Here is a 20400-nt window from a genome sequence, read left to right as displayed (position 1 = left end):
CTGTGTAGAGAGTTCTTAAATAAATAAAAAACTCAAAGAAAAAAAAGAGAGAGAGAGAGAAGTAGCGGCTCCCTCCTAACTCCTTCGAGTCATTCCTCCCCACTGAAATTAACCACTATCCTGACTGTTAGCAACTCCATAGATTAATTTTACTTTTTTTGAAACTTATAAAATGGAACCATACAGTATATGTTCTTTTATGTCTGGCTTTTTTACTCACCATTATGTTTGTGAGATTGATCCATGTTGTTGCATGTACTTGTATATTATTCATTCTCCTTGGTATACAGTATTGTGTTGTTTCAGTATGTTTTAATTTGCATAGCCATTCTGATGGATTCTTTCCAGTTTGGGCATATTAAAACTAGTGTTCCTGTATTCTCAGTTTTTAAAAATACCATTTTCATTTTGAAAAGTAGTGAACTCTTAATTGGAATTTTTTTGAGGAAATACACATTTGAGAAAAACATCTCTTTGCTCAGAATTTTATTAGCATGCTAGTATGGTATAAAACTGTTCTTATGCCTGAAAAATCACGAAAATACTCTCTAGGTAGAATCTAAATGGCATTGGCTTTGAGGACTCTGGGGAGAGTATAGGGAAGGGCATGAAGGAACTAAACAGGCTGTTTGTAACATAGATGTGTGTAGATATATAAACTGAAATAAAGATGAGCTTCTTGTTACCTTGTGAGAACAGGCAAAGTTTACTCGTGACTATGCAAGGTAGAAAATCAGATGTAGTGGAGATACCTAAGTGAAAGTAGACAATTGGGAAGATGATCAGATGTGAAGACATCACATTTTTCATTTATATATTTGACTGAGATAGCTTAGATGTGCTTTTGTTTCCTATCTCTATAGGAAGTAATAGAAAATATTTAGTCTGTAATAAGGTATAAGATTAGAGGCAAGGGAACATATGCAATAACTGTTAACCAATTATGAGATTTCATAATTAATAGTTACTATATGCTGTGAGTTTGTTATTCAATGATAAATGAAAGGTTGCTTCTGCCCTTGGGAAGGTTTAAGGTAAGAAAATAAAGAGAATTTAAAAATGGGAAAAGTAATGAATATGTAACAACAAAATCAAAAAAGCGTTAAGAAACATGGAACAAGTTACTGGGATAAAAAATAAAGTATATAAATTAGATGAAGTCAGCATGGGTCTGATTTTTTTTTTTAACATTTATTCATTTTTGAAAGGCAGAGAGAGACAGAGCACAAATGGGGGAGGGGCAGAGAGAGAGGGAGACACAGAAACAGAAGCAGGCTCCAGGCTCTGAGCTGTCAGCACAGAGCCCAATGCGGGGCTCAAACTCACGGACCGCGAGATCATGACCTGAGCTGAAGTCGGCTGCCTAACCGACTGAGCCACCCAGGTGCCCAGAATGGGTCTGATTTTTAACATAGTATCTAAAGGATGAAAGGAACCCAACTATGTAGAAAATGCAAGTTGAAATTCCTATGAATTTAAATTGTCAGTGAAAAGCTCTAAGAAATGGAAAGATTATGACATATTCTAGGAGCTGAAAGGAGGCTAGTGGGATAGGAATATAGGGAGCAAAGCAGGCAGTGGCTTGAGATGATATAGTAAACAAAGGCCATGTTATTCATGGTAAGATGTTTGTGCATTATTCTAATTAAAAAGAGTAATCATTAAAAAATTTAAAGATTCTCAAACTTTGGTGAGGTTTTTAGCTCGTTTACTTGAAATTGAGCTTTATTTTCTATTATAAAGTTTTTTTATATGCTTGTTTGCTTTTTCTAGAATAAGAAGATAGCATGTATTTATCTTGTTTTCTTTCAGATTTAGAATCCAGATATGACACTAAAAAGTTATTTCAAGAAAAGGATATTTGTGAAATGAATTTATCTCAGTGGGAGATAATGGGAAGAATTAGAAGTTGTGGCCTTGAAAACTCCTTTATCAGAAAAGATTATAAATATGACAAGTTCGAGGGACAAGAACACCTTCAAGAGGGATATTTCCGGCAAGTGAAAAAAACCACCTCTGAAAAAATGCCCACTTACAGAAAACTCACTTCTCTTACTCTGTATCAGAGTATCCATAATAGAGAGAAACCCTATGAATGTGGGGATTGCGGGAAGGCCTTTAGAGTACGCCAACAACTTACTTTCCATCAGAGAATTCACACTGGCGAAAAACCCTATGAATGTAAAGAATGTGGAAAAGCCTTTAGACAGTGTGCCCACCTTAGTCGACATCAGAGAATTCATACTTCTGACAAACTCCTTGAATGTAAAAAATGTGGAAAGATCTTTACATGTGGTGCAGATCTTCGAGTACATCAGAGAACTCATATTGGTGAGAAGCCCTATGAATGTAAGGAATGTGGGAAGGCGTTTAGAGTAAGAGGACAACTTAATCTTCATCAAAGGATTCATACTGGTGAGAAACCCTATGAATGTAAGGAATGTGGGAAGACCTTTAGACAGTATGCACACCTTACACGACATCAGAGACTTAATATTGCTGAGAAGTGTTATGAATGTAAGGACTGTGGGCAGGCTTTTTTGTGTAGTACAGGCCTTAGAGTACATCACAAACTTCATACTGGTGAAAAACCCTATGAATGTAAGGAATGTGGAAAGGCCTTCAGGGTGCGGCAACAACTCACTCTCCATCAGAGAATTCATACTGGTGAGAAACCCTATGATTGTAAAGAATGTGGAAAGACTTTTAGTCGTGGCTATCATCTCACTCTCCATCAGAGAATTCATACTGGTGAGAAACCTTACGAATGTAAGGAATGTCGGAAGTTCTTCCGTCGTTACTCAGAACTTATTTCACATCAGGGTATTCATATTGGAGAGAAACCCTATGATTGTAAGGAATGTGGGAAGACCTTTAGACTGTTCTCACAACTTACCCAACATCAGAGTATTCATTTTGGTGAGAAACCTTATAAATGTAAGGAATGTGAGAAGACTTTTAGACTGCTATCACAACTTACTCAACATCAGAGTATTCATACTGGTGAGAAACCCTATGACTGTAAGGAATGTGGAAAGGCCTTTAGACTTCATTCATCACTTATTCAACATCAGAGAATTCATTCTGGTGAAAAACCATACAAATGTAAGGAATGTAAAAAGGCATTTAGACAACATTCACATCTTACTTACCATCAGCGAATTCATAATGTAACTAAATAATTTAGGAAAGCCTTCCACTGTGAATTTTGTGTTAAGGGGCATTAGAAAATAAATTCTAGGGGAAAAGTTTTTGAATATAGGAATCCCCTTTGCTTCGTGCTTACAGCTAACCTAAATAGTTAGGTTTTCTTTGAAGGAAAGGATAAATTTCATGAATTTTTAGAAGCCTTTTCTCATCATTAAAAACTATGTTAAACTTTGGGAAATGTGTTCTAGAAAGAAACTCTTTTTTAAAGGAGTGAATATAGAAGAGCTTTTAATCTTACCTATCATCGCCTCTATTTTTCCCATCTGTATAATATATCTATGAAGGTTGCTAGGGCACTATCTCATTCCAAAAACTGATAATTGAAAGGAAAATCATTTAGCCTGCATTTCTTGTTGAACTGTATTTTAGAGTAACTAGAAGTTGATGAGCTAAAGTTCTTTATTAGAGAATTTTGCAGCACATAATGAAATAATGGATCTAGGCACAATTCTCAGTGGAGGTTAAGACAAGTAGATACCCACTGATCAATTTTAATCTCAAAATAGGACAAAACATTTTGTGCCCCCTAATAAGTTACAGTAAGACATACACATGTTGCCAAAAAATATTGAACTGAATCTAAGCATCAAGATCTAACTCCCAGTTTAGGGAAGAATCACAGAACAGAAGAACATGACACAAGAAGAAGCAATGAAACAAATTTAAAATGTGAGTAATTCCACAAGAGAAATGACCTGCCTTCGAATTCAATAAAATAGCATTGAAAAAAGGGAGGTGGAGCTCTTAAATATTAAGAGTCTGAAGAAATGTATATCAATCAAATGCAGTGAACTAGATCACAAGTTGAACAAATATGTAAAAAGGACATTTTTATGACAGTTGGGGAAATGGGAATATTGACAGATAATACTAAGAAATTATGTTTTTGTTAGGTAGCATCGTAGTTATATAAAAATGTTAGAGATAAGTTTATACACATAAGATGGTATGATGTCTGGAACTTTTTAAAAGTGCTCATGCGGGGCACCTGGGTGGCTCAGTCAGTTGAGCAACTGACTTTGGCTCAGGTCATGATCTCACAGTTTGTGAGTTTGAGCCCCATGTCGGGCTCTTGGCTGACAGCTCGGAGCCTGGAGCCTGCTTTGGATTCTGTGTCTCCCTCTCTCTCTGCTCCTCCTCTGCTCGTGCTCTGTCTCTCAATAATAAATAAACGTTAAAAAATTTTTTAAAAAAAAAGTGCTCATGCAAAAGAAAAGGATAAGCTTGTTAAAGTGATGGTAAGATAAGTCTTGAGTACATAGTTTTTGTTTATTTTGTTCTTGCTATTTTCTTTTATGTATTTGAATTTTTCCATAATATTATTTTAAAGATAAAATTAGCTCTGGAATTTTAACCAAGTTGAAGTAAATTATTTTTTTAAATGACTGCATATCAAAATTTCTGGGTGTTGTCAAAGTTCTGCACATTGGGATATTAAATATGCTATACTGTATTTGGGAAATACAGATGGAAGATCCAAATTTTATCTAGTTCACCTATTACTACCCCTGTTACCATGCCTGTCCCACAGTACTTCATATGTTTAAAGAATGAGTTTAAAAAGCAGTTACTACAACTAAATGTGGAAATTAATGGACTAGACCTTCATTGTCAAATAAGATAGTTGCCAGCAACATGTTGAGCACTCAAAATTGAGCACTTGAATTGTGGCTAGTTCAAATTAAAATGGTGTTAGGTGTAAAATACACATGAGGTTTTGAAGATTTAGTTTTTAAAAGAATGTAATGTATATTGTTTCTCACAGTGTTTCTCTGCTGTGATATTCAGTGGGATATTCAGAACCCAATTTAAGTGTCTTTCTGCTTTCAAGTGGCATGTTTGCATACTGAGGTCTTGGTTCTACCCTGAATCATCCTTTGTTTTCCTCCCCTTCATGGAAGGTAGCCCGTGTTTATAGCTGAATAGTTTTCTCAGACTGTTTTTAGCCTGTAGATGTCTTGGGATCCCAAGGCCCTTTCACTTTGTACTATTTCTGTCCCATTAGGTTCAAGCTTGCAGTGCTTCAAGTAGTACCATTGTCTTAAAAAACGTATTTTCTTTTTTTTTTTAATTTTAAAAAATTATTATTTTGAGAGCATGCACACAAGCAGGGGACGGGCAGAGAGAGAAGGAGAGAGAATAACAAGCACACTCTGTGCTATCAGCATGGAGACCATCACCAGGCTCCATCTCAACACTAAGATCATGACCTGAGCTGAAATCAAGATGTGGTGTCAATCTTCAACTGAGCCACCCAGGCACCCCTAAAAACTGTATTTTCTATGAATTTTATTAGGGTTCACTCAAAGAATCAACAGGCTCTTCTCTATTAGGTTCCCTATGAGGCTGCTGTAGAAAAATGAGTTTGAAATTGTTAGAAGCCCTAGTATTTCACAGGAAAGATAAAAGTTGGGTTCATCATTATTTGGAGGCTATATTTTCAGGACAGCGCTATATATTTGATTCCCACCCCCACCCCAGGCCCATTATAACTTTGAAAACCCTTTGCTCTCTGGAAACACTGCCATGGAACCCTCTATGTTTCCTTGAAATTTATTTGAAATATGCAGCAATTGATAGGAGTAAAATGTGATTTTTCTCTTTTGCTATGTTATGATGGATTACATTTATGAATTTTCAAATATCGATCAAGACTTACATCACTGGAATAAGCTCCATTTGTTTGTAGTGTACATTTTGTATGTAGTACATAAATACATTGCTGGATTTGCTGAGATTGCTATGATGTGCTAATATTTTGAGGATTTTTTTTTTTTAGGATCTTTGTATGTATGTTCATGAGGAATACTAGTTTGTAGTTTTCTTGCATTCTACTGTCTTTGCCTCATTTTGCTATCAAGGTGATTATGGCCTCATAAAATGAGTTTCACAGAATTGCTTCCTTTCCATTTCTGGTAGAGATAGTGTTGAATTGTTAATTATTCTTCAGATGTTTGGTAGGATTCTCCAGTGAAGCCATTTGGGCCTTGAAATTCATGTGTTCACATCCTAACCCCCAATATAATGACATTAGGAAGTGGAGCCTTTTGGAGGAAATTAAGTTACAATGGTGGATCCCTCCTGATTGAGATTAGTCCCCTTGTAAAAGGGATCCCAGAGAGCTCTCTTACATTTTTGTGCCATCTGAGGATACAAGAAAATGGCAGTCTTTACTCTGGAAGACAGTTCTTGCCAGAAACTAACCGTGCTGGCACACTGATGTCAGACTTCAGCCTCAAGGATTGTGAGAAATAAATTGCTGTTGTTTATAAACCACCCCGTCTATTGTACTGTGTTATAGCAGACTGAAATGAACGAGACAGATATTGGTACCAGAAGTGGGGTGCTAATGTAACAAATAGCTAAAAATGTAGAAGTGGCTTTGGAATTGAATAATAGGTAAAAGCTGGAAGAGTTTTTAGATGCATGCAAAAAATAGAGACATTAATGGTGATTTTGGTGATATCTCAGAAAAGAGCTGAAGAGAAAACTTCAACCTTAGAGAATACATTATCGACAGAATGTTCACAGAAATGAATGGTAAAGGCAGTACAGATGAAGTCTCAGGTGGAAGTGAGGAACATATTGGAAACCGGAGGAAGGCAGTTCTTTTTATAAAGTGACAAAGAACTTGAAATTGCATTCCATTCTAGTGTTTTGTGGAAAGTAGAACTTGTAAACAATAATGAAGTTGAAGGTGTGGCTTGGCTCCTGGCTGATTACAAAAAAATGCCAAGTAGAGAGAAATTACTTAACAATGGAATTTTTCAAATGAGATTTGGGAAATTCTCAGCTGAATAGTTAAGTAGTGTTAAAGTGAGAGTATTGATTGGGAAAGAATGGGATCCTGTAAGATGGTATGGGGACAAGTGGGAAGGCTCTGACGTAGCTGTGACATTGAGCTCCTACATTCTGAGTCTTCTTCCCAGTAGAAGCAGCCTCATCAGCAGAGGTGGCCTTTCCATCCCTAGTGGCAGTGTCATCCCCACCCACAGTGACATCAGCCTTTCCATTTCCATCTGATGGAATTAACTATGCATTGCTTGAGGAAACTAATGACCTCCCTTGAGGTAGTGGCCGTGCAAGACAATGCTACTTCTCAGAAACCCCCACAACCACCCCCTTTTTTTTCTAGACCTATCACTAGACTCTGTCCCAGCAGGCTCCTAAAAGTGCAGTGCAAAGTGTGACCCATGAGGAGGGGTGCTACAGTCCAAAAGAACTACCTGAGTTTTCTAACTTAGAAATCCAGGGAACAAGTGTGGAAATGGATACTAAGTGTGTGGCATTGTAGTGGAAGGAACATGATTGGAAATTTGGACAATGAAATCTGGGGGAGAGGTAGGTGGGTAGACCTCTCTGAATTAGGGCAAAAAAATTGAAGATACCTGTGTCCCATATAAATGAGTGACCTCAGCAAAGGAGGATTTTAATAATCAAGTGGACAGGATGGCCCATTCTGTGGCTAATAGTTTCTTTCCCCAGCCACCCTTGTCATCCAATGGACCCATGAACAAAGTGGCCATGGTGGCAGGGATGGAGGTAATGCATGTGATCAGCAACATGGACTTCCACTCACCAAGGCTGACCTGGCTATGATCATTGCTGAGTGCTCAATCTGCCAGAAGCAGAGACAATACTGAGCCCCCCAACATAACACTATTCCTTGAGGTGTTCAGCTAGCTACCGGAAGCAGGTTGGTTACCTTCGATCACTTCCATCATAGAAGAGGCAGCGTTTTGACCTTACTGGACTAGAAACTTAACTCTGGATATGGATTTACTTTCCCTGCATGCCAAGCTTCTGATAAAACTACCATCCATGGACTTAGAGAATGCCTTATCCATTGTCATAGTATTCCTCCTGGCATTACTTCTCATCAGTTACTACTAATTTGATGATAGACTGGTGCTTGGCATGTAATTTTTATATCATCCTGACTTGTGAAGGGGAATAATTAACTGAGGCTGGAAAATTTTTCAATTTTTACACTCTATTATTTATTGAATAATTTCTTCCCTTATTGTGTCCTGTTGTCTGCTTCTGAAATATGTGTGTGTGTGTGTGTGTGTGTGTATGAATATGTATAATATATATTTATATATATGTAAATATAGCATTGCAGAGACAGGAAAATGGCATAGAATATCCATTATAATTTTTTTATTGTTGCTGTTTTAATGTCCTTTAATATATATTAGTATTGTATCCTTCTAAACATTTTTACCTTTGCTCTTTATAAATAACTTTCTATAAAAATTGAGAAAATATACAGAAACATAATGAAAAAAAATCAAGATCACTTCTGTTTTCCTTTCTACCAAAGAAAATCTGTTAAGCTGCAAGGTGTTATACTGTATCCTATTCAGACAGGGTACTTAAAGAGGAAAATAAAAATTGAAATCTTTACAATATTAGATCTTCCATGCATTAAAACTAATTTAACTCTGTCAGCATAGAGCTGTCAGCACAGAGCCTGATGTGGGGCTCAAACTCAGGAACTGTGAGATCACGACCTGAGCCAGAGTCGGACACTTAACCAACTGAGCCACCCAGGCGCCCCTAGTCGTTACACTTTTAGGTAAAGAGCTTACAAATTCCTTGCTTGGTTCAATCATAGATGCATTATACATTTTGTTGATTTCATGACTGGAAATGTTCTGTTACAGTATCTAATTGATCATTACTGATATATAAGAAGGCTATTGATTTTTGTATGAAGATTGCAACCTTGTCACCTTATTTCTGTTGTTTGGTTATTTTGCCTTTTTTTTGGATTATAGCTTCCAGGAATACATTCAGAGGTTTCTTAAATGCCTAGTTTATTTCATTGATGCTTAAATGAGAGTTTGTCACAGTCTGGAAATTGGTACGAATTGTTTTTCTCTCTGAATTTGATGATTTACTCCATTGTCTTCCTACATGAGTATAATCTGTGAAAGTATAACGTTAATGTATTTCTTATTCTTATGTATGTAAACTACTTTTTAAATTTTTCTTGAAACTTTCAGTATTTTTTAAAACTTATTTTTGGTATTTCAGGTATTACTATTTTACTTAATTTTTTCAAAGCCATCACTTTTAGAACCAGTTATTTTATTTACCATTTTAAAGGAAAGAAAACACTGAATTAAACTATGCTACGTCACTGATATTAAGATGCATTCTGGTCTCACAGATGTTAAAATCAAAATGTGTACCAGAATTAATGATAATTGGAATTTTATTAACTTGCTAGGGCTCTCTCAAATTGAGTACTTAACATCCTTCTTGGTTTTGAGGTTACTTTCATTGATTACTAGTTCAAACATTATCTCTCCTCAATTATTTCTATTATCTTCTGGGGCTTCTTTTAAATGGATGGTGGAATTTCTACTTCAATCTTTTATGTCAAGTTTTATTCTAATACTTTGCATCACTTTGTTACATTTGGTTCCTCTGACCTGTATAGCAATGAAATCTGGCTTCCTAATTCACAATTCAGCTGTATGCATTCTGTTTTTCAGTCCATTAAGTTTTTTTTTTTAACTTTTTTACTTGAAAATAATTATAGGTACACAGGAATCTACAGAAATGGTATATTTTACCAAGTTTCCATCAGTGGTCACATCTTACATAAAGTACAATATCAAAACATAGAATTTGGCATTAATATGACATATATGTAGTTACATGTCATCATGAGTATAAGTATAGATTCATGTAATCACTACTGCACTAAAGATACAGAACTATTCCAATACAAAGATCTCTTATGCTGCCCCTTTATAATCACACCTGCACGTCACCTACCATCACTAATCCCTGGAAACCATTAATCTGTTTTAGATCTCTATAATTTTTTGTTGAAGTTACATAAATAGAATCCTACAGTATGTGACCTTTTGAGACTGGCTTTCAGAACTCAATGTTTTTGAGATCTAAGTTGTCACATCTATCAATAGTTTGTTCCTTTTTAAATGCTGATAGCTCAGAGCCTGGAGCCTGCTTTGGATTCTGTGTCTCTGTCTCTCTCTGCCCCTCTCCAGCTCACGCTCTGTCCCTCTCACTGCCTCTCAAAAATAAATAAACATTTAAACATTTTTTAAAAAAAGAATGAAATCTTGCCAGTTGCAACAACGATGAAACTAGAGTGTATTATGCTAAGCAAAACAAGTCAGAGAAAGACAAATATGATTTCACTCATGTGGAATTTAAAAAACAAAACAGATGAACACAGGGGAAGGGGAAAAAAGGTAAAAAGAGAGAGGGAAGTAAACCATAAGAGACTTAAATACAGAGAACAAACAGGTTTGCTGAGGTGGGAGGGTGGGCTAAATAGGTGATGAGCATTAAGGAGAGCACTTGTTGGGATGAGCCCTAGGTGTTATAGAGAAGTGATGAATCACTGGGTTCTACTCCTGAAACCAATACTACACTGTATGTTAACTAACTTTAAATAAATTTAAGGGGCGGCTAGGTGGCTCAGTCAGTTAAGCGTCTGACTTCAGCTCAGGTCATGATCTCGTGATTTGTGAGTTCAAGCCCCGTATAGGGCTCTGTGCTGACAACTCAGAGCCTGGAACCTGCTTCAGATTCTGTGTCTCCCTCTCTCTCTCTCTCTGCCCCTCCCCGCCCACACTCCATCTGCCTCTCTCTCTCTCAAAAATAAACATTAAAAAGTATTTTTGATAAATTTTTAAAATACTACAGTTAATACAAAAACTATAGGCTAATATTCCTGATGAATATAGATGCAAATATTCTTAGCAAAATATTAACAAACGAAATTCAACAGCATGTTGAAAGGATCATACACCACTATCAAGTGGGATTTCTCCTTGGGATGCAAGAATGGATGAGCCTAAATGTCCATCAACTGATGAATGGATAAAGAAATTATGGTTTGTATATACGATGGAATACTATTTGGCAATGAGAAAGAATGAAATATGGCCTTTTGTAGCAACGTGGATGGAACTGGAAAGTGTTATGCTAAGTGAAATAAGTCATACAGAGAAAGACAGATACCGTATGTTTTCACTCTTATGTGGATCCTGAGAAACTTAACAGAAGACCATGGGGAAGGGGAAAAAAAAGGGAGGGAGCCAAACCATAAGAGACTCTTAAAAACTGAGAATAAACTGAGGGTTGATGGGGGGTGGGAGGGAGGGGAAAGTGGGTGATGGGCATTGAAGAGGGCACGTGTTGGGATGAGCACTGTGTGTTGTATGGAAACCAATTTGGCAATAAATTTCATATAAAAATAAACATTTTAAAAAATTACAGAAAAAGAATGGATTAACTTGCAAATCAATAAATGTGTTATACCACATTAATTGAATGAAGGTTAAAAATATGATCACCTTATATGAAGAAAAAGTGTTTGATAAAGTTTAACATCCTTTCATATTGAGAACTTAAAAACAACTGGGTATGAAAGAAATACATATCAAAATAATAAAGGCCGTATTTGACAGAATCACAGCTAACATCCTATTTAACACTGAAAGGCTGAATGTTTTCCCTCTAAGATCAAGAACAACACAGAGTGCCCATCCATGCTCACCACCTATTCATATAGTACTGGAAGTTCTAGCCAGACCCATCAATACAATAAATAAAATAAAATAAAAAATACAATACAATAAAAATAAAGTACATCCTAATCAGAAAGTAAAACTGTCTCTGTTTGTTAATGACATGACCTTACATATAGAAAATCCTAAAGATGCCACCATAAAACTGTTAGAACTAACACACAAGTTGAGTAAATTTAACAGGATATAAAATCAACATACAAAAATCAATTATGTTTCTATATACTAACACTGAACTCTCTAAAAAAGAAATAAAACAACCCCATTGAAAATAGCATAGGGGCGCCTGGGTGGCTCCATTGGTTAAGCATCCATCTCTTGATTTTGGCTCAGGTCATGATTTCATGGTTTGTGAGTTCAAGCCCCACATTGGGCTTCACTTGATAGTGCAGACTCTGCTTGGGTTTCTCTCTCTCTCTCTCTCTCTCCCTCTCTCTCTCTGCCCCTCTCCTGCTTGCTGTCTCTCAAAATAAATAAATAAACTTAAAAATTACAAAAAAAATAGCGTAAAAAATAATAAAATACTCAGGAATAAATTTCACCAAGGAAGTAAAAGATCTGTACACTGAAAACTATTAAACACTGATGAAAGAAATTGAAGAAGACACAAATTAATGGAAAGGTATTCTGTATTTATGGATCAGAAGAATAATATTGTTAAAGTGTTCATACTACCAAAGCCATGTACAGATTCAATGCAATATCTATCAAAATTCCACTGACATTTCTCACAGAAATAGAAAAAACAATCCTAAAATAATTATGAAACCACAAAAGACCCTGAATATCCAAATGCCATCTTGAGAAAGAACAAAGATGGAGATGTCACATTTCCTGGTTTCAAACTATACTACAAAGCTATAGTAAGCAAAACAATATGATACTGGCATAAAAATAGACACCTAGACTGATGGAACAGAACTGAGAGCCCTGAGATAAAATCACATATATTCATCCAGCTGATATTTGATAAAGGAGTCAAGAATACTCAATGAGGAAAGGATAATCAATAAATGGTGCTGGGAAAAGCGGATATTCAAATGTAAAAGAATGAAATTGGACCTGTATCTTACATCATTAACATAAACAAAAATTAACATTAACATTAAAAAAGTAAATAAAAAACATAATCATTAACAAAAATTAAGTTGAAATGGACTAAATACTTAAATATAAAACCTGAAGCCATAAAACTTCTAGAGGAAAACACTGGAAAACTGGTCTTGGCAATGATATTTTGGATATGACACCACAAGCACAGGCAACAATAGCAAAAGTAAACAAGTGGGACTACATCAGACTAAAAAGCTTCTGTGCAGCAAAAGGAATCAACAAAATGAAAAGGCAGCCTTTTTGGAATGGGGGAAAATATTTGCAAACTAAATAGCTGCAAACCATATATTTGATATCCCAAATGTGTAAGGAACTCATACAACTCACAAGGAAAAAAAAAAGCAATCAGATTTAAAAATGGGCAGAGTACTTGAATAGACATTTTTCTAAAGAATACATACAAATGGTCAACAGTTATATGAAAAGATGCTTGACATCACTAATCATCAGGGAAATGCAAATCAAAAGCACAAGGAGATATCACCTCACATCTATTAGAATGGCTATCCTTAAGAAGACGAGATAACAAGTGGTGTCCAGGATGCAGAGAAAAGGGAGCCCTTGCACACTGTTGGTGGGAATATAAATTGGTACAGCCATTATGGAAAACTGTATAGAGGTTCCTCAAAAACTTAAGAACTATCATATGATCTAGCAATACCACATCTAGGTATATGTCTAAAGGAAATGAAATTACTCTCTCATATCTCTATATCAAAGATATGTCTGTACCTCTATGTTCATTGCAACATTATTCACAATAGCCAAGGGAAGGCAACAAACCTGTTTGCCTACCAACACGTGGATAAAGAAAATGTTATATATACATGTACCTAACATATGTACATGTTATCATATGTATATATATAACACATTTAGTGTATATAAAGATATAGATGTGCGCGCGCGCGCACACACACACACACACACACACGCAATGGAATGTTACTCAGCTATAAAAAGGAAGGAAATCCTGTCATTTGAGACAACATGAATGAACTTTGAGGGTATTATTCTAAGTGAAATAAATCAGATAAAGACAAATATTGTATCTTCTCACTTATGTGTGGGGCCTTAAAAAACTGAACTCACTGAAACAAAGAGTAGATTAGTGTCTGCCAGGGTCTAGGATATTGAGAAAATGGGGAAATGTTGGTTAAAGGGTACAAACTTCCAGTTAGAAGATGAATAAGCTCTAGGGATCTTCTGTCCAGCTTGGTGACTAGAGTCAACCATATACTTGTATACTTGAAAGTTGCTAAGAGAGTAGATCTTAAATGTTCTTTCACACATGAATACACATAAAGAGCTAATTGTGAGATAATTATCTGTTAATGTGTGTTAGGTGATGTGGTAATGTGAGGTCATGATGTGTTAAGGGTAATGACTATCCTTATGTAGTAATAATTTCACAATATTTACATATACCAAATCTTTACATTGTACATCATAAACTTATACAATGTTATATGTCAAACATATCTCAATAAAGGTGAGGGGGAAAATTAATGAATCAATTGTTTCCTGGAAGTCCACAAATGAAGGCAAATGGCATAGAGTTAAATGGTATTCTATATGACTTTAGCATTTGCTTCATTTTCTTACCTACAAGTGCCAATAAATTTAAGTTTACATTGTCGTTGTCGATCTACAGAAACCTGAGGGGGACTGGCTAAGAATTACCACATCATAATAACAGGTAAAATTTTCTGAGCTTTTAGTATGTGCCAGGGGCTGGTGTAAGGAATTGACACTATTACCTTATCCCCCACTCCTAATAATGTTATGAAGTGGGTAATCTTATTTTACAGTTAAGAAATGATGGCAAAGACACCTTGGAAGATAGTTTGATGGTTTCTTACAAAACTAAATATACTCTTACCATATAGTCCAGCAATGGAATTCCTTTGTATTTAGCCATAATAGTTGTAAACTTATGTCTGCATAAAAACCTGCACACTGATGTTTATATTTATAGCAGCTTTATTCTTAATTGCCATAACTCAGAAGAAAGCAAGATGATCTTCAGTAGGTGAATGGATAAACTATGGTACCTCCTGGGGATAGTTACTCAGTGCTAAAAAGAAATGAGCTACCAAGCCACCAAAAGACATGAAGGAGAGGTGTCTGGGTGACTCAGTTGGTTAAGCATCCAACTCTTGATTTTGGCTCAGGTCATGAACTTGCAGTTTGTGAGATGGAGCCCCATGTTGGGCTCCGAGCTACCAGCATGGAGCTTGCTTGGGATTCTCCCTATGCCCCTCCCCCACTCACTTGGGCATGTGCTCTATCAAAACAAATAAACGTGAAAAAAAAAAGACATGAAGGAAATTTAAGTTCATATTACTAAGTAAAAGAAATCAATCTTGGAAAAGGTTACAGATGGTCTGATTCTGAGTATATGATATTCTGGAAAAGGGAAATCTGGAAAAGGGGAACCTGAGCCACCCAGGTTCCCCAGGGATATTGATAATGGAGGAAACTACATATGTGTCAGGCAGGGGGTAAATGGGAAATCTTTGTACCTTCCTCTCAATTTTGTTGTAAACCTAAAGCTGCTCCATAATAAAGTCTTAAAAAAATTTTTTAAAGAAAAAACTATGGCAAGGAGAGTCTCAGTTTAACACATCCATGAAGCTCTAGGCAGTTTGGCTGGGGCTGGTTAGTCTAGGATAGTTTCACCGGTGGTTGGCAAGTTGGCTACCAGTGTATCTTGGTTCTTTACTAGATGACTATTCTAGCATGCTACAACAGATTCATTCACACCAGGTTCATTCACACCATTCACACACAAAAATGGGCAAATTCCATTGGTCAAGTCACTGCTTATATCACATTTATTGATGTCCCAATAGCAAAAGCATGTGGTTAAGCCCAGATTCAGGAGATGGAGAAATAAACACTGCTTCATTTTGCTGTGTTTAATGGAGGATGGAAGGAGCAGCAAAGTCACATTACGAAGTGAATATAGAATGGCATAAATTACTGTGACTGTTTTTATAGTTAACCACACCAACTATGTCTGTAAATATCTTAAATAAAAATGATCTAAGTATTTCAATTAAAAGATAAAGACTACGAGGGTGCCTGGGTGGCTCAGCTGGTTGAGCATCAGACTCTTAATTTTGGTTCAGGTCATGATCCCAGCCAGGGTCATGGAATTGAGCCCCACATCAGGCTCTGTGCTGAGTGTAGAGCCTGCTGGAGATCCTTTCTCTCTCTCTTCTGTCTCTCTCTCTCTTTCTCACCCCTTCCTTCTCCCCTGCTTTGGCAAGTTGGCTCTCTAAAAAAAATTGAGACTATCAGACTAGATTTTATGTAAAAAGATCTACAAGACATACATTACATATGACAGAGAACAGTTGAAAGTAAAAAGATGGTGGAGGGAACAACATGCAAATGCTAACCAAAAAAATGCTGGGGTAGCTATTTTAATAGCTGATAGACTTTGAGAAAATAGATATTTCTAAAAATAAATAGGAACATAATGATAAAAGGAGCAATTCAACAGAAAAACTAATTCTAAATTTTATTCTCTCTCTTTTTTTTTAATTTGAGAGAGAGAGAGAGAGAGAGAGTGTGTGTGTGTGTGTGTGTGTGCGTGTGCGCAGGGGAGAGGGGCAGAGGGAGGGAGAGAGAGAGACAGAGAGAGAGAGAGAGAGAGAGAGAGAGAGAGAGAGAATTCCAAACAGGCTCCAAGCTCAGCATGGAGCCCAATGTGGGGCACAATCCCATGACCCTGGGATCATAACCTGAGCCAGAATGAAGAGTCTGATGCTCAACTGACTGAGCAACCCAGGTGCCCTGGAATATATATTCTTTTCAAGTGAATGTGGACTGTGTGGCAAAATAAACCATACACTGGGCCATATAGCAAATCTAATATACTTCATAGGATTGAAATCATGTATAGTCTCGTGTCTGACCACAATGGAATTAAACTAAAAACCAAAAACCATTACAAAACAAAACATTGAAAACTTCCCAAGTTATCCAAACTTAAGCAACATAACTCTACAAAAGCAGTGGATCAAATAATGACAATGGAATTTAAAAGATATTTTGAACTTTTTGATAGTGAAAATCAAAAAGGGATTTTTGCTTTTACTGGGATGCAGTAAAAGCAGTAATTTGAGGGCATGTTTGTAGCTCTAAATGCATATATTAGAAAGGAGCAAATACTGAATATGAATAATGTAAGCCTCCATCATAAGAAACTAAAAGAAAGAATATCAAATTAAACCAAAAGAAAGTAAAAGGAAAGAAGAAATAAAGATATGTATGGACATCACTAAAATAGAAAGCAAACTTGTAATAGAGAAAATAAACTGAGCCAAAAGCTAGTTCTTTGAAAGATCAACAGAATTGATAAGCCATAGCAAGACTGACCAAAAAAGAAAACAATCCCACAAATATCAGGTATGGAAAAAGATTTTATAGATATTAAAGGGTAAACAAGAAGGCATTATGGACAACTTTACACCAATAAATTTGATCTTCAAAGAAATAAAACATTTCTTAAAAAATACAACTTGCAAAAATGACATGAGAAAAAATATAAAATTTGAGTAATTGTTAAAAAAAATAAATCTTCATTTATAAATCTCCCACAAGGAAAATTCCAGTTCCGGATGTTTTCACTGGTGAATTCTTCCAAATATTTGATGGAACAGAAAATATCAGTCATGTACAAATTCTTACAAAGAAAAGAAAAAGGGGAATGACTTCCCGATTTCCTCTATGAAGCCAAAAACATCTTTATATTAACCCTGGAAATTTCAGGACAAGAAAAACATAAAAGCAAAGCCCTAAACAAAATATAGCTAGGCAAATTCAGTGAATGATAAAGAAGATAATAAATCATGACCAAATGAGTATTCTAGGAATGCTAGATGGTTTCACATACAAAAAATAATCAGTGTAACTTACCACATTAACAGAATAAAGGAGAAAAATCTTATGATCATCTAATGTGCAGGCTATCCATTAAAAAAATTCAACATCCATTAAAACAATTCTCAACAAAAGTGGCAGGAAAGAAAATTGCCTCAATCTGATAAAGAACATCTTTAAATAATCTCAGATAACAAACCTAATGGATTCCTCAAGGGAATAAAACAAGGATATCTACATTTGATACTTGCATTTATTATCATACTGGAGACCCAAGCCAGTGCAATAAACAGGAAAAAAGGAAAAACTATAAAGATTGGAAAAAGAAGAAATATAACAGTTATCTGTCAATAACATAATTTATATGTAGAAAATCCAAAAAAGAATTCTAAGACTTTTTTTTTAATGTTTATTTTGAGTGAGAGAGAGAAAATGTGAGCAGGGGAGGGGTAGAGAAAGAGGGTGAGAGAGAATCCCAAGCAGGCTATGCCATGGGACTCAATCCCACAGAACTTCGAGATCATGACCTGAGCTGAAATCAAGAGTCGGAAGTTTAACCAAATGAACCACCCAGGCACCCCTAGAATTCTAAAACTCTTAATAAATAAGCAAATTTAGCATGATCACTGGATTTAAGTACATATAAAAACATAATTTGTGTCTCTATATACCAGCTTAAATTAAACAGTAAAATAAAAAAACAAAAGTATTTCTCATAGCAAGAAAACACGAAAATAACAAAAAGGCACAAAAATTCTCAACAAAGTACTAACAAATTGAATCTAGTAAAAATAAAAAAATAATTTATACACCAGGACCAAGTGAGATTTATGCCAGGAATGCAAGGTTGGTGGTGTAGCATGCAAAAAATCAATGTAATGAATCAATAGAATAAAGGACAGAAAGCACATGATGTCTGACAAAGAAAAAAAATTTAACAATATCTACTATCCTTTCATGATAAAAACACTCAACAAAGTCAGAATAGAGGAAAACTTCCTCATTCTAGTAAAGGGAATTTATGAAAAATCGACAGCTAACATCATAATTAACTAAGACAATGATTTCCCCCAAGGTATGTGGAAAATCCATACAATAGAAGAGTATTCAGCAATAAAGAGTAACAAAGTAATGTTACATGCTACAACAAAGATAAATCTTGATAAAATTATGTTAAGTGAAAGAAGCCAGTCACAAAAAAACAAATATTGTAGGATTCCATTTATATGCACTATCCTGAATAGGCAATTCTATAGATACAGATAGAAGATAAATCGTTGCCTGTGACTGGGGGACAGGAGACAGGAATTGGGATTACTGCTAAGGGGTGTGGGATTCTTTTTTCAGGCGATGAAAATGTAAAATCATTGACTGTGGGGTAATTGGGTGCATAACTGTAAATATACTAAAAGCCACTGAAGTGAACAATTTGCAGGGCTCAAATTCACGAACCATGAGTTCATGACTTGAGCCAAAATCAAGAGTCAGATGCTCAACCAACTGAGCCACCCATGTGCCCCTGAAGTGAACACTTCAAATGGGAGGATTTTATGGTATGTTAATTATATCTCAATAAAGCTGTTTTTTATAAAGACATAAATGCTTTCCAATGAAAATTATAAAACGTTGCTGAGATAAATTAATGAGGACTCAAAGAAATAGAGAGATATGCTAAGATTTGTGAATTGCAAGACTTAGTATTAAGATATCAATTCATCCTACATTTACAGGGTCAAAGAAAGCCAGTTAAGTCCCTCCAGGTTTCTTTGTGTAAATCAACCAGCTGATTCTTGAAATATATATGGAATTGCATAGGACCTAGAATGCCCAATATAATGAAAAAGAATAAAGTTTAAAATGTATACCATGATATTTCAATACTTACTCTAAAGACAGCTTGGTATTAGTGCAAGATAGCTAAATATACCAATGAGGAAATATAGTACAGAAATAGGCTCACAGATATAAAGTCACTTGACTTATTACAAAGGCACCACTGCAATTCAATAAATAGTGATGGAGCAACTGGTTATACGTATGGGGGAAAAATCTCTTGATCCTCAGCTCAAAAGAAAGAAACAAAACAATTAATTTGAGATGAATCATAACTATAAATGTGAAAGGTGAAACAATAAGATCTCTAGAAGAAAAATAGAATATCTTCAGGTCCTATGGTAGGCAGAAGCTTTTAAACAGAATGAGACATCAGCTATAAATAAAATATTAATAAATTGAACTTCATTTAAATTAAAAGCAGCTGTTCTTCAAAAGACTTCATTATTAGAGTGAAAAGGCAAGCCATAGCCTGGAAAAGATATAATGCAAATGTCCTACAAAGACCTCATATCCTAGTATATACAAATACCTATGAATAAATAGAAAAAACACAAACTCATTTTAATAAAATGGTCAAAAGTTAAACAGACAACTCAACATAGAAGTTATCCAAGTGACTGGTATATGAAAGGATGCTAAAGTGAGTATTCATCAGGGAAATGCAAATTAAAATCACACTGAGATACCGCTATCCACCTTCTAGTATTGTAAAAATTAAAAAGACTGATAATACCAGGTGCCTAAAAGGATATGAAGCAACTGGAACCCT

The 20400-nt window shown here is 35.5% G+C and overlaps 1 protein-coding gene across 1 annotated transcript in view; it reads left to right on the top strand.

Moving 5' to 3' along the window:
* Positions 1-20400, top strand: part of LOC102956353 — a 50320-nt gene that overhangs the window by 9389 nt on the left and 20531 nt on the right. Inside the window, exon 4 of the mRNA XM_007096859.3 lies at positions 1813-3179. Within this exon, the coding sequence (XP_007096921.2) occupies positions 1813-3179 (1367 nt within the window). The remainder of the gene's footprint in view (positions 1-1812; positions 3180-20400) is intronic.

This window comes from Panthera tigris, chromosome E2, assembly GCF_018350195.1.
Source record: "Panthera tigris isolate Pti1 chromosome E2, P.tigris_Pti1_mat1.1, whole genome shotgun sequence".
NCBI lineage: Eukaryota > Metazoa > Chordata > Mammalia > Carnivora > Felidae > Panthera > Panthera tigris.
The sequence above is the reverse complement of the archived record's forward strand: the minus strand, read 5'-3'. Positions and strand labels throughout refer to the sequence as shown.